Source organism: Nesoenas mayeri (assembly GCF_963082525.1).
Source record: "Nesoenas mayeri genome assembly, chromosome: 13".
Taxonomy (NCBI): Eukaryota; Metazoa; Chordata; class Aves; order Columbiformes; family Columbidae; genus Nesoenas; species Nesoenas mayeri.
In genome coordinates, this window is record NC_137550.1 from 13,741,008 (window position 1) to 13,756,339 (window position 15,332).

Below are 15,332 nucleotides of genomic sequence, written 5' to 3' on the forward strand. Positions count from 1 at the left end.
ATTTTAGGTTTAGAGGCTCAAATGACCGTACTGAGAAGGGACAAGAACCTCCTGACCATGATGTCCGCCCAGAGCCTCCCAGGTCCAAGGAACATACTGAACATGAGCCCAGCATGACTCAGTAAGGAATCAGATAATGACCCCCCCTGCCTTTTCCTGTAGGATGAGTGTTAATTTCTTGTGTGTCTTCCCCCACACATATACACCGATCAAATTTTCTCCCAGGCTCCCCTTTTGTGCCTGATTCTAGTGCTACTGAGTGAACCCCTTACCATGGTTTTATATGAAAGCCTAGGAGAAAACAACCTAATTAGTTGGAAGCATCAGTCCAGCTGGACTGCCAGGAGTTGCTGTCTAGACCTTACATTTGGAAGCAGAGACGTTGCAATAAGTATATAATAAATGCATCAAGAATAGTGTGGCCAGCAGGACCAAGGCAGTGACTGTCCCCTGCAGTGGGCACTAGTGAGGCCAAACCGCAAATCCTTGGGTCAGTTTTGGGCCCCTCACAACAAGAAAGGCCTTGAGGTGCTGGAGTGAGTTGAGAGAAGGGAATGGAGCTGGTGAGGGGCTGGAGCACAAGTGTGATGGGAGCGGCTGAGGGACCTGGGGGGTTCAGCTGGAGAACAGGAGCTGAGGAGAGACCTTCTGATCTCTGAACTGCCTGAAAGGAGCTTGGAGCCAGGGGGATCGGGCTCTGCTCCCCAGGAACAAGTGCCAGGATGAGAGGAAACGGCCTCAAGCTGTGTCAAGGGAGGTTTAGATTGGAAATTGGAACAATTTCTTCCCAGAAAGGGCTGTCGGGCATTAGAACAGGCTGCCGAGGGCAGTGCTGGAGTCACCACCCCTGAGGGGGTTTAAAAGGCACACAGATGGGGTTCTTAGGGACATGGTTTAGTGCCAGAGTGAAGTTAAGGTTGGACTCGATGATCCTGAGGGTCTCTTCCAACTGCAATGATTCTATGATTCTATGATCCTACAGTAATTCTATGTGCAGTGGCACTTCCACAGACTATAATGGTCTCTGTCTTGGCAGGTCCAGTTCTCTGCCTAGAGAAAGCAGCATTGCTCCTCCAGAGACCAGATGTGCAAGTGAATCTGACCCCTCCTGGGAAAGGTACGGAGCCAGAGGACCAGGCATGTCTTTACTGTAGTCTCAAACATCTTGTGTTCTCCCTGTTGCCCTGTTCTGGCAACTACTGCTCATTTCTTGGCTACTGAACTCAGAAACCAACATCATTGTGATATTACTGCATTTACTCACCGCAGTGGGCAGGTTTAGACACAAGCACTAAAGCTGCTAACAGGGTTTTTCCTTCCTGGCCAGGATCACTCCAGGTTATGAAGAACAAACCCACCCCACCACAGAGAGTTACCGTGACAGCCCAGGAGACTGGAGACACAACGAGCCCAACCCAGTGGCAGCCAGGTACAGTGGGACTGTCTCTTTGTTCCTCCCCATCATTGGCTCCCAAATCCTCATCCTTTGCCATTCCTGCTTCTTGATACAACCCTGGCTGAAGTTCTGGACCTGTGTAAATTTGCCCACCCAGGGTATGCTAATCAAATTATATTGACAAAAAGAATATTAGGTTTAGGATCCCACCCTACTGTGTCCAGCTCTGGGGTCCTCAGCACAGGACAGACATGGACCTGTTGCAGAGGGGCCAGAGGAGCAACGGAAATGATCCAAGGCTGGAACAGCTCTGCTGGGAGGACAGGCTGAGAGAGCTGGGGTATTCAGCTGGAGAAAAGAAGCTCTGGGGAGACCTTGTTGCAGCCTTTCCATACTTAAAAGAGCCCAAAAGAAAGATGGGGACAGATTTTTTAGCAGGGTGTGTTGTGACACGACAAGGGATGATGGTTTTAAACTGAAGGAGGGGAGATTCAGTCCAGATGTGAGGAAGAAAATGTTGCCCCTGAGGGTGGTGAGAGCCTGTCCCAGGTTCCCAGAGAGGTGGTGGATGAACCGTCCCTGGAGACATCCCAGGCCAGGCTGGACGGGGCTCTGTGCAACCTGAGCTGGTGAAGATGTCCCTGCTCATGGCAGGGGGGGCACTGGGGGAGCTGGGAAGGGTCCTGCCAACCCAAACTATTCTATGACTCTCTATGGTTGTTCATATTTCATTTCAGTTAGCAAATTAACTCAGAGAACTGCTGAATCTTGCAGTGTTTCATTGTGCTGGGAGTTCAGCTCATGCAGGTGAGGGGAAGGAGTGCAGTCCTCTGCCATTCCCTCTGACCCTAAGAACATATTAACACCATGGTGCCCCACGTTTTTCTTCTTGCCAGTAGAAAGAGGCACAATTCAGCCTCTGCAAATTCTGAACACACATGTGAGCTGGTCATAGCAAATACAGTCATTTGCTTTATGGTCAAATTGGCTCTAATTCTTTAGCAGATCTAACTTCAGCTCAAAAGAGAGCGCACTCAGTGCATATGAGACCCAGCATCCCACGCCACTGCGCATGGAGCACCAGCCCTTTCACACCGGCGTGTCAGCACCCAGTCACAGGATACCGTCCTATGTAGACAGCCAAGTATTCAGCAGCAGCAGAAGGTAATGGCTTGGGATGGGAGGTAGAGACAGGGAAAGCTGCTGGCATCAAAGTATTTGACAGAAACTCTGGTCCAGGTTGTACAATCACTGCGTCAAGAAGTCAGAACAGGATTTTGTTCCCAGAGGGAGTGACAGTATTGCCAGGTCTCACAATGCATGGAACAAGATAATTTTTTGGACATGAAGGGCTGAAGCTCATTATTGCTCCGTAACACTGCAGACTTCTTGGTAGGTTGTAGTCAAACCACCTGCATGCTGCCCAGAAACCTGACAGATGTGTAGAGACCACATCTGCTTCTCCTCTGTAGCTGCAGAAACGATGATTCAGAAACAGTCTGTTCTTTATTTCTCATGACCCCGAATGACATAAGAGACAAGTTGTATTATTATATGTATGATATACATATCTCCATTCATGTGATCTGAATGTAGCCTTCACCCTTTTAGCTTTTTTTTCAGAAAGTTGGTGTCACAAAGCTCTAATTTGCTTTTGGAGGCATTTGCAGACTAGGACTAGAAAAAACGGGACAGACATTTATTGTACTTCATAGCCTGTTATCACCCGCCCAGCACTGCGTGATGCTGACACGTCTCTCTGCAGTGCAAGAAACTCACACTCCATTCCTGCCCTTGGGTTTATATCATAGACTGAATGCAGTTCTTGCCCAGAGCAGGGTTTTTCTCGTCTTAAGATGAGCTTAGTCTGTCCCTCTTTCTCTCTTTAATGCAGCATTGATTTGCAGTGTTTTTCAGCATTGTTTAACATAAAGTTGCCTGAAGCTTTAATCAGGATCAAAGCGCTGATATACAATGTAAACATAATCTGTGTCCCAAGGCACTTGCAAGAAAAGAATGACCATAAACTATAAGCTCATTTTCCCTATTGAAAGAGCCTGAGCTCTGCCCACAGGTTAAAGCCATTCCAATAATGAATCTGTCTTAGAAAAGTAAAACCCTGCAGGTCTGACACCCCGATGGGCCAGTGGGTCAGCAGTTCACCCGTGCAGATGGTGCAGTGGTGGTTTTGGTGAGAGGGGATGGAAACAATATTGAAGCTATATCCATTTCTGAACTGCTTTGGTGTTACTCTTGAGTGTTAGATTTCGAGTCAGAGCTTTGTGTGCATCGTGCGGCTGCAGAACCAGCACAGGTGAAAGGGTCAGAGCAGGACACTGCACCGTGGTAGTGATCGCTGAGAAAAAACATTCCTTAGGCAACATGAGGACTCCAGTGACTCCTGGTACAACGTAATCAGGGCTTTCTGCTTCCTTGCCAGACCTACCACAGATGACAAAGGGAGAATTTATGATGGGAGAAGCAGCCCCAAGAATAGCAGATATGACAGTGCTAGTGCCAGGGGGCACTGTGAATTTAGCTCCATAGCTGGACGGTAAGGAGTCAAAGGGAATCCAGGCCTGTTAACCCAAAGAACAACCCTACTGCTACATTTATTCCATATCTGGAGTGTCCCGACTCACTTCTTAATAATTCCATGAGTCTAAGTGTGTGCGGTGAGGTGTGGTTTGCACGGATGGCTGTGGTGCATGGGTGATTTTGATGCTAAGCAGGGAAACAGCCGAGATTCTCACCACTAGTGAGAATCCCTCATGTGCACAAGTTCAGTGCTTGAGATTGTGTCACTTCCTTTCATAGCTACGACTCCCTTCCCAGAGACACCACCACTCCCCAGAGAAGCCACAGGGTGCCGTTCTACATGGACAGCTTAAACTATAACAGCACCAGGTAAATGGGTAGCCTTGACGGCTGTGAGGGAAACCTCCACAAAACTGCCGAGGAAGAGAAGCTAGGAAGCAAAGCCAAGAGCTGAAGGAGAGATGAAATGTTTACAGAGAGTGGGTGTGTGATCTAGAGGCACAGAGCTACTCTTGAACCATTCCTAGCAAAAGCTGCCCAGCACAGGGTCTGCGATACATCCATCTCTGGGGATTTTTCATCATGCAGGTGCCAGAACAGAGTGACAGAAGAATGAAGGGCTGGTTCCTGGCTGCCCTGACTTGACGAGAAATCAGCCTTTGCAGAGGCTACAGAAAACCAGAGCGCTAAAAGCGAAGAGAGGTGTCGAGAGAGATGATCATTATCTCCAGAATGTCAATGGTTAAATGACTGAACTGGTCCCAGAACAAGGCTGTTGGAATGGGTGGGAGGTATCCAATAAGGAATACCATTACCCTGGGTGTTCTGCAGCCCTTCACGGCAGCGTCAGTCCATCCACGTGTGGCCTGGCACTGTATGGAGACACCAGTGCAGGTCTGAGTGTTGGCTCTGTAAAGGGGAATATGTTGTGGGTGTGAACAGGAGGCACAAGATCCTTGGGTAAGCCTAGGACTGGCTCCAGGCAAGATCAGCTTCATCCTTGCAAGGCGAACTTAACAGGTCTCGCTGCTGAGTGAGTGGGCAGAGCTGTTTTCCGATGACATTTTAGTAGCCATAGATCTGCTGTCTTCTTCCTTCCGCAGCTTCTGAAATTATTTAGTTGGGGATGGTGATGCTGTGGATAGTTATGTTGGACTTTGGCCAACGTGTCCCACATCTCCTCCTCCCCTGCAATATGTTGTGTGCCGTTTTCTCTGTAGCTGCTCTCGTTCAGGCTATGTGATTCACTTAAAGTCTGTACTTACTTGAAGATCTTGCTTGATCTTTTCTCCCATGGCCCTATAAATGAGATTTTTCCAAATTACTTCTCCAGGGAAGTAGTGCAGTTATGTGGCAGATGTAAAAAGAGAGAGGAGCATTTCTGGTCCATGATAAAGATGAATTAATCTCTATGTTTAAGGGCCTTAATATTGCACCCTCCCAAACTACTCTTCTAGCAGTAGCGGCAGGTCTTGGTTACCAGCTTGGATCATCTCATGGCTCACGTTTCTTGTGCCCATGGACTCCTCTCTCTCAACAGGCTTCTCTCAGGGTCGAATGAGAGGATCTGCAGCCCAATTGCCACCTTACCGCACAGCATCCCATCCGCCTCTGGGTACCAGCCTGATTCCAGCACTGCCGGGTAAAGAGCAAAGGGTGGTCATGATCCTCCCACTGCAATACAGGTTTTGCATGCAGCCATCCTGTTTGGTGAAGATAAGCTAGGCTTTTCTGCTTGGCATCTGGGCCACGGGACATTTCTCAGCCACAGATGTTGCCATGGTGGCCAGAGCCACCCAAATGAGAGCTGGGCTGGGTACTTTTCTCCAGGTGCCCATTTTTAGAGATTGGGATGTAGCTTACTGTGTGAGTTGTGTTATTTCTCTTTAGTGTGGCAAAATTCTGAATATTCCATAACACACGGTAACTGGAGGGACACAAAGAGCTCCTCAAGCTGTACACACTCAGCGCAGACTCTTTGCCTTGTTGTCAGTCATAGCATGTGAGCAGTTTCCAGCAAGTGTATCCAATTTCGGTGGGCCTGGCACAGGACCCTGATCTCTTATGTACTACAGAAGACAGTGTCCCGTCACAGTGCAGCTATCAGGTCAGAGCTGTATTCTGGGATTTCTGGTTTCCACAGGCTCCACCTGAAAGGTGAAAACTACTGCAGTCTTTTATGCAATTTAGGGAGTGGATTCAAAGTCAGCGTGGTCAATATTTGTGTCCTCCTGGCCTTGCTACATCCTGGTTATCACACCACATGCCCAAGTAGGAGACTCATCTGAAATGCCTGGCATGGGAAGTGTCTATGCTAAGTTAAAAAAAAAGCTTTTCTTTTCTTTCCTTTGCTGTGACATGGCTTAGTTTGCTCATGTACAAGGGAGGATTAACCATAGCTTACAGGCAGCAATGAAAATGCACCATGGAGAAACAGCCTGATTAGTTCATGTCATGGCTGTGGGAAGAGAGCCGGTGGGCACAGCATCTCCCCTCGGTCTGTGACAGAGCTGGAGACAGACGGACAGATGGGGGCATGTCATTTTGAAATCAACATTGTAAAGAGGGAGGAATAGGCAAGAAAGGTCGGCTCTGGAGGCAAAAACATCCTCAAAACAAAACAGCAGGAGTTCATAATGGGTGAAAACGCTGGAGATATTCCAGTGACAAAACAGGCGCTGTGTGCTGTGCCAATAGGATTTTGATGTTAATGGGCAGAACCACAAGCTCTCTAAATACTTATTGTGTGCATAATCCTGACATGATTTTGAAAAAGACTTATCCTTGCAAAACAGGGGATAACTAGATGAAAGAGTTATATTATCCATCCCGTTCTTTTTAATTAACTTGATTTGTTTTGGTGGGTTAATTAGAGGGGTACATTAGGTCTTATTAGCAACAATGCTTGATATTTAGTATTTATTCAAGAACAACAGCATCTCACTCTGTCTTTTCACGCATACGTTACAAATCCAAGCGCACACATGTGGTCCCTCATGCTGTCTCTCATGAGCTCCAGCCTTTTCTAATGCAAATGCTTCTCGTTCTGTTTCCATCCCTTCCTAGAAAAGGGGTCCTCTTTGTGAAGGAGTACGTGAACAGCAGCGAGTTATCAGCCTCCCCACGCTACGGCAGGTACGAGGAGCGTCCAGACGCAGTCGTGTGTCTACATACGTGTGCAAAGCAACAACGTGTGGCCTTGCCAGCCAACATGCACCGCGCAAGCTCCAAGCTGGAGCCGTTAGCACTGTGTCAGCATGCTGTTGTGCTTGAGCTAATTAGCCCTGGAGGGATTATTACATTGGCTGGGCAGAGAGTTTTGCTAAGGCAGCAGCGCTGCTTTGGGGACCTGGACGGATATCACTGCAGTCCCATTGCGGCGACAGGAGAATTTCTGTCCCACAGCCCTTGGTGGAGGGGTGAACTTCCCCTCTGAGTGGGTTGGCAGGATGAAAACACTAAGCTGCAAGTTTTTAGGCTGCATATTTGGTAGTCAGGCTTCACTGTGCATTTGCACAGGGAGGTTATTGGAATTGGTGAGAAAAATGTGGAGGTTGAAGGTTCTCACTCAAAAAAAGTTACTTGTGTGTTAGAAAAAGCTAAAAGATGTCCTTTTCAAGCTTAAATCTTCAGGCTTTTTCATTCTGCTATGTAAACTAAGTAAAGCTACTCCAGGTTGACACCAATGTAACTGCAAGCAGAATTTGACCCAATGTGCCTTGTATTTACACTGATGGGGCAGCCAGTTAACACCCAGTTTGATGCCTCCCTTCTGGCATTTGTCCTCCCTCAGTGCTGTGTTGGCATGACAGGGGTAGCTGATTACACACCCCATAAATCTCCAGCCTTTTCTGTAGGTCAGCAAAGCAGATGTCAGCAACCAAAGATAAGTGTAGCGCTGCATCGTCTAAAAAACCACAGGCAAACAGAAGGCAGAGAGGGAACACTCAGCTGGGTGAGACCAAGGATGTGCTCTGTGCCTTTTCCTGCATAATAGTTCAGGATTTGGGAGGTTAGTAAGGCATGAAAATAGCTGCTATTTATAGGGTCCATATGTAAGCATCAGGACCCCAGTGAGGCCAGAGAAGTTTTACTAATGTGGTTTACTATTGTGTGTTTACTATTGGGGGCAGGATTTCACAGGTTCACAGAATCCCAGAATATCAAGGGTTGGAAGGGACCTGGAAAGCTCATCCAGTGCAATCCCCCCATGGAGCAGGAACACCCAGATGAGGTTACACAGGAAGGTGTCCAGGCGGGTTGGAATGTCTGCAGAGAAGGAGACTCCACAACCTCCCTGGGCAGCCTGGGCCAGGCTCTGCCACCCTCACCATCAAGAAGTTTCTTCTCAGATTTAAGTGGAACCTCCTGTGTTCCAGTTTGAACCCATTGCCCCTTGTCCTGTCACTGGTTGTCACCAGAAGAGCCTGGCTCCATCCTCCTGACACTCCCCCTTTCCATATTGATCCCCAGGAATGAGTCCCCCCTCAGTGTCCTCTTGTCCAGCTCCAGAGCCCCAGCTCCCTCAGCCTTTCCTCACACGGGAGATGCTCCACTCCCTTCAGCATCTTGGTGGCTGCGCTGGACTCTCTCCAGCAGTTCCCTGTCCTGCTGGAACTGAGGGGCCACAACTGGACACAATATTCCAGGTGTGGTCTCACCAGGGCAGAGTAGAGGTTCCCAGTCCAGCAGCCAGTGCAGGTTTGCCAGTCATGTCTCACAGCCAGTGGAAAATACATTGGTCCCCATGGTCTGGGCCACAGCCTGTGCCTCTCCCAGCTCCAGACCTGCTGATGGGACACAGTGAACCCCTGGGCAGCACAGCCGAGGCAGCCATGGCGCTCGCTGACAGAGGAGCCCTTGCTCCCCGTTCTCCTCTCCTGCTTCCCCGCTATTTATCCCTGCTCCCAGCTGACTCAGTCTTGCTTTTTCAGCTGTTTTGATGAGACAACCTGGCTCACAAAGGGGTCTGATGGCCGGCAAGGAGTAAGGTGGTGGGAGCATGTTGTCGGGAACATACCGGAGGAGGGAGAGAGCAGGAGGCAGCAGTGTCTTTCCCTTTGCTTTGACAAAGTAGTTAGGTTTTCTCATCCCCCTCCTGAGCTGCAGCTCACAGACCCTTCTGTGGGACTGACATCCCCTGTCCTCCTGGCACAGAGGGTGACAGGGTGGCAGAGCTGCTGTGTGCCTGTGCCAGCTCATTTCAGGGTGTGTATCCCCATTTCCCAGCCATGCTGCCCACATTCCACTTCTCCCCATGGGGACAGCAGCAGCCAGAGACGTTCTTCAGTGCTCTGAAGTCAGGTGCTGGGGCCACCAGCTCTTTGCTTGCTCCTTGCAAACGTTCTCTGCCAGGCTGAGCCCAGAGCAGGCTCTAGGTACAGACCTGAGGTACAGAAGACTGTGGTGTGGGGCAGGGAGCAGGATATTGCTGCCTCTATGGAGAACATGCAGTGTGAATACAGGATCATAGTCACAGAATGTTAGAGATGGGAAGGGACCTCAAAAGATCATCTAGTCCAATCCCCCCGCCAAAGCAGGAACACCTAGATGATGTTATACATAAATACAGCAAAGATGTAGATAGTGCTGCTGACAGCCCTGCTCTGTCCATCAGGGCAGCCCTCTCCATTAGGGAAATGCCTTTTCAGAGCTGGTTAGGAAGGACCAACCTTCTCTCCAAGGAACAGGCAACTGGGATGTTGCAGTTAGGACTTTAGGTTGGTGCTTAGTGATTCCATCTGAGATGCTCTTCCCATATATCACTGCCAAGTGCTGATATTTCCTTCTGTCTCTAGTGGCAGCCTTGTAGATTTCACCGATTCGGAGAGAGCACCCTATAGCTACCACAGCTACCTGTCTGGCGCTCCCCTGCAGAGGTAGGACAGTTTGGGGCTGCCTTGGGGGTTTCAGCAAACTGTTAAGCAGAAATGACTTTAAGGTTTTGCTTTTCTACAATATTGGTGTGTGTTTGGCGAAATAACAGCATGAACTGTAAATGGTCTTTGGAAAATACAGTGATATGGACTTAAAGATCTGTACTGCCCCACTGTTGTGGTCTCTGCATCCCTGGGATAACATGTGTCCCTCTGTGCTGTCAGTGGACACAGTCAAACACATGCAAAAGCAGGTTGCTCATAGAGAGCAGTGCTGGTGTTAGGTAAGAAACCTCTGGTACCAGCACTGAGACTGGAACCAGTTTGTGTTAAGAGGAATTCACTCTCCTGTTCCTTCACAGGTCCAGTGAACCTGTTTGCAGTTACTGCAGCCGCGAGATCCGAGACTGCCCCAAGATCATAATAGAGCATCTAAACATCTGCTGCCACGAATACTGTTTCAGGGTAAAAAAAACACCCTTAACTACTGACTGCCCTCTGTGTGCTGCTGTGAAATGGAGTGGTGGGAGGAGGAATCCTGGTGCGAATTCCATCCTCAGACTTTCAGAGTAACGTATATAGTGTGTGCCAAATCCTTGCGTCCACATCGGGACGAAACAAAAAGTCATGCAGCCATAGGTGTTGGTTGTGTACCCAAAAGTTTTTTCAGCTCCTCAAATAAATGTGTATTAGAACAAGAAGAATTCTTTATTGTCAGCGGGGAGAATAGCACCCACCCTCTTTCCTCATGTCCCTGTCCTTGTGGCAGACTTGCTGCTTTTTGGCCTTTATGCCCCACTGCAGGTCTTGCTGAATCTCTCAAGCTTTGCAACGTTTACAATAAAAGTCTGTGGAAATGGTGAGTGTGGGAGGAGGAAGCCTGCAGGGGCATTTGTCTGCTGTAGAAAAGTTTAGCCTCAAACTTGGTCACACTTTGGCACCCTCACATCTTTATAAAATAATAGAGACTGTTCATTTCTCAGCCTCTTCCGTGCTGTCATTATTGTGTGGTGCTTTGGTCACTGTCCAACCACCCTGTTTTCCCTTTGGCAGTGTGGAATTTGCCACAAAGCAATGGGAGACCTTCTGGATAAAATATTCATCCACCGGGACATTGTCCACTGTGACAAGTGCTATGAGAAACTCTTCTAGGTGAGTGCCCCTTCACGGTGTCAGCATAAATGGCTGGATGAGAGAACCCTCATGGAGTTTACTGAATGAAGAGCATTTAACCCGCACATTTACTGAGTGATGCATACAGGGATTTTCCTGTGGCTTTTCAGTGGGAAGCAGTGACCCTTGTTGCAGAATTAGCTGGTCCCAGGGGTCTCAGTTAGAACCAGAATCTCTGCCCATAATGTGATAAAGAGGCTGTGTTAGCTTCACGTGGGGGAGACAAGCAGAGGCCTGGCTTGAGCGGTGAGAGGAATGTCCCCTAGAGCTTGGGAGTCCTCTCTGAAGGTAATTAAGAGTTCCTCCTAGCAGGTAATTAATAGTTCTTCCTGTGTCTGAGCTCAGCTGCTGTAGGGGCAGCATGTCAGTGGCAGGTGTGGTTACTGCTCTGCATAAAGATCCTTTGAAGTGCAAACCACTGGGCAAACTAAAGAGTTGTATGTTCTGTTAACAAATCAACAAGGAAGTAGGTTGCATATGGTTTTGTCTGGTTATCTGGATGGGGCAGGAGTCACCACAGAAGCAACCAGAAACCCTCTTGCTGCACTGGGGCCAGGGATCACGACAGAGAGAAGGAGGGAAAGGGGCACCTGCCCCACTGCATGCGCGGCTGCTTTCTTTGCCTCTTAATGCAATGTGACTGCTCAGTCTTTTTTGTCTCATTCCTGCACATTCACCTGCTCCACTGACCTGTGTAACACTGTGTTTTGTGTGGTACCCAGCTCCTGCCTTCACCTTCTCTTTGTTTGCTTGCAGGGTTTTGCAAAGCTGGAGAAGGCAGCCAGGGGAACGTCCTCAGCAGCACGTGTCGGAATGTATCTGGTGGTTCCCGACTGGCTAAGAAAGCAGAATTCCTGCTATTCCTCTTTTCCTCAAGTTATTTTCCCTCATGTTGCCTCATCACAATGAATGAGTTTATCATCCGCTGGTTTGTGCTGCCAGCTGGGTACAAGTGCCAATGTTAACAGGAGCAGGCAGTGGCATCTACAAAGATAAGGGGGCTGATTTTCCAAAGGTGTCGAGTCCCTCTGCCTGGCTTTAACTTCATTAAGATTCCAGAGTGCTCCCTGTGTTGGAAGTCAGGCAGAACTCCTTAGGTCTATTTAAGCTATTACGAGAAACCTTTTCTGTTTTGTTGGGTTTTTTTTTCCCTTTCATTTCTGCAATTGGACTGCAGCTTAGTGTGTGTGAGCTGGCACAAAACAAGTAGATATGAGAAGTGTTAAACACTAAATCTGGATTCTTGGGAGGGTTTGAATTTAGTTCTTAGCAAAAGCCTATTTCTGCTCCTCTCACCCCCAAATTCTGCCTGGAAATAGTGTCTGCCTGATTTCCATTTGCTTTCCATGGGCTTTCAGGAGCACTTGCAGACTCACTTTACTCTAATTGTGTGTCAGCTTCAATTTCCCCTTCCTGCCTACTCCCCAGTGGGCTGCTGCGGCAGCACGTGTGTGTGCTGGCTGTTTGGGCAGATAACACTCTCCTTCACCTGATATTTTAATGTGGCCTCTGATGGCTGACATCCCATGGCCATACAAAACGTGCCAGAGAATGGGTATCTCAATTGCCTCTCCTGACAAGGAGCACTGCTGGACTGAAATCTGAGTTTCCCCCCACCTCGCCAAGGCTTGCTATAGTGCCTCTCTTCTCGCTGGAAATTATGTATATTGCAAAAGCTCACTCACAAAATCAAACTTCTAGCAGATGCTGTACTTACTAAAAGTCAGAATCACATAATTTTAGCCCTTAGTTCAGATGCTGAGAAAGCTCAATACTGAAACCTGAAAGTCAGGCTCTATGCCTTAACAGAACAGCTCTGAATGTAGCCAGAGAGTTACTGCTTTGAAAGCCCCAGGAATGTCCACAAAGCACCCAAGTCAGTTCTATAGCAGCTCTTACATGGAAATAGGTGATGGCAAAAGCGCTAATGCAGACTATTGTTAGCTAGATAATTCTTCCTGCACTTAGTCATGGAAGCTGGCACACACGCAAAAGCTTAGCAAGTGTTTTACGGTACGAGTGCTACTTTGCTTTTTTTAGGCTACTGTACCATACCTACATTTCTAAGTGACCAAGATGTTAAAGAGCGTCACAAAGCATCTCTTCCCCCCTAATTGCTCATTTCTGGTAAACCACAGCCAGTGGTTTCTTTCTGGTACCTGTGTCTGTGGTGGAGAACGACTGGTACAGCGGTGTTACACGTCTCATTATGCCACAGTTGAAGGGCAATTGTTTAAAATACCAAAACAGATGGGCCTGTAACTACAGGTGCACTTTGAGAAGATGATCTGCAGAAATAACTTGCAGAGTCCAGAGTTCCTGATGGGTGTGTGGCCTTGCGGGGAGCAGGATTTGTCCATCACACATTTTGCACTGTCTCTCCTCAGCATCGCGTTTCCCTGTAGCAAATGTTTAACCTCAGCATACAGCTCTAATAAACCGTCTTTGCTCACGTGAAGCTTCCTCACTGTTTCACGCGTTCCTGTTGCGTGCCCTTTGATCTGATGGTTAGTGTCGGTTTTTTGCTTCTCAGTGGCCTGTGGGCATGACTGTCAGTAAAAGTCACCAAACGCTTTGTTGGAAGATGCGGCAATGAGAGAGGAGAAACGGTACCAACAAGGGTGTTCTCAAAGGAAGGGATGGGTTCAGCAAACTGGCTCAGCAAATACACCATCTGATACTTCAAAAATCATGCAGAGGGCTGGACTGCTGCTCTGAGGCCCTGCCTATCCCTTCCTCACACGTTTCCTAGGAGCAGGCTGAGAACTGCTGTCCTGTTGGCACCAGGGTGTAGCATCATCACAAAAGGTTCAACAGCATTTTTTTCCCCCACATACACATGTATCACCCAAAAGGAACCTGCAGCTATTCTAAAAACAATGTGCTTTGTTTTGGCCTGAACTCTTAAAAATTGCTGAGCTACCCCCCCCCCGGCTCCACGCTCCTGAACAAAAAAAGTAATTAAAAATATAAATCTTCCTGATTCCTGGTATCCCCATGTATTTGTGGAGGAAGGGTCATCTGAATGCAGATTTCTCCAGTATCATGGATGAGGTCATGCTATTTTCTACAGACACGAAAGATCTTATTTCTGGGGACAGACCTCGACCAGGTTATTTCACATGAAATCACACAAATGTAGCAAAGGCTACGTGGTGGGTGCTGGTGAGGGAGCAGAGGTGGAGGCAAACCCAGCATCTCTGCACAGACCAAACCTTCCTGGAACAACTCTCAGGAGGGTCAGCGCCAGACTGGATGTTCCAGCCGACTCATAACAAAAAACATTGTTTATAGCACTTGTCCTTGACGACGGCAAGAAAACAGCTCACACTTATCACAAGACGCCAGCGGGTGTTATTTGGGTCCAACATACACATTTTGGAGGAGCATGTGAAAAGAATGATGACAACTTTATCTGGAATCTTGTGTCCAGTTGTGGTCCCTCAGTTCCAGCAGGACAGGGAACTGCTGGAGAGAGTCCAGCGCAGCCACCAAGATGCTGAAGGGAGTGGAGCATCTCCCGTGTGAGGAAAGGCTGAGGGAGCTGGGGCTCTGGAGCTGGACAAGAGGACACTGAGGGGGGACTCATTCCTGGGGATCAATATGGAAAGGGGGAGTGTCAGGAGGATGGAGCCAGGCTCTTCTGGGTGACAACCAGTGACAGGACAAGGGGCAATGGGTGCAAACTGAACACAGGAGGTTCCACTGAAAGAGGAGAAGAAACTTATTGATGGTGAGGGTGGCAGAGCCTGGCCCAGCCTGCCCAGGGAGGTTGTGGAGTCTCCTTCTCTGCAGACATTCAAACTGGATGAGCTTTCCAGGTCCCTTCCAACCCCTGACATTCTGTGATTTTGTGATTTATTGTCACCTGCTGAAATTATGGCCTGAAGAGATGTTTTATGCTTACCAGAGCTTCGGGATATCCCTGCTCATTTCTATTCTGCACATTTAATTTCAGGACCGTTTGCACAAGGAAAGATGCCTTTTCCCCTCACTCACCAACCCTGCCTGTCTGGGCTCATTCCCAGAGAGTAAAATCACAGAATCCCAGAGTGTCAGGGGTTGAAGGGCCCTGGAAAGCTCATCCAGTGCAATCCCGCCATGGAGCAGGAACACCCAGATGAGGTTACACAGGAAGGTGTCCAGGCGGGTTGGAATGTCTGCACAGAAGGAGACTCCACAACCTCCCTGGGCAGCCTAGTCTAGTGCTCTCAGTAAAGGCTTAGGAAGCCCCAGCAAACGCCCGCAGCCCCTCGCGGTGCACGCAGGGCCGGGCCATGAGGGGAGCGGCAGCCCGCACGCCCTGAAGCCCCCGGCTGTGACCGGCCCGGCCGCGCTCGCCCTCCCGG

General features: G+C 48.7%; 1 protein-coding gene across 1 annotated transcript in view; it reads left to right on the top strand.

Moving 5' to 3' along the window:
• ZNF185 (zinc finger protein 185 with LIM domain) overlaps positions 1-10,962 on the top strand; it is a gene marked incomplete at both ends in the record, with an annotated part of 33,748 nt that extends 22,786 nt beyond the window's left edge. Inside the window, 11 exons of the mRNA XM_080352527.1 lie at positions 8-121; positions 1,037-1,117; positions 1,328-1,429; positions 2,399-2,560; positions 3,837-3,950; positions 4,214-4,303; positions 5,475-5,576; positions 7,001-7,069; positions 9,739-9,813; positions 10,173-10,275; positions 10,864-10,962. Of these exons, the coding sequence (XP_080208653.1) occupies positions 8-121; positions 1,037-1,117; positions 1,328-1,429; positions 2,399-2,560; positions 3,837-3,950; positions 4,214-4,303; positions 5,475-5,576; positions 7,001-7,069; positions 9,739-9,813; positions 10,173-10,275; positions 10,864-10,962 (1,111 nt within the window). The remainder of the gene's footprint in view (positions 1-7; positions 122-1,036; positions 1,118-1,327; positions 1,430-2,398; positions 2,561-3,836; positions 3,951-4,213; positions 4,304-5,474; positions 5,577-7,000; positions 7,070-9,738; positions 9,814-10,172; positions 10,276-10,863) is intronic.
• Positions 10,963-15,332: the final 4,370 nt, after the last annotated feature.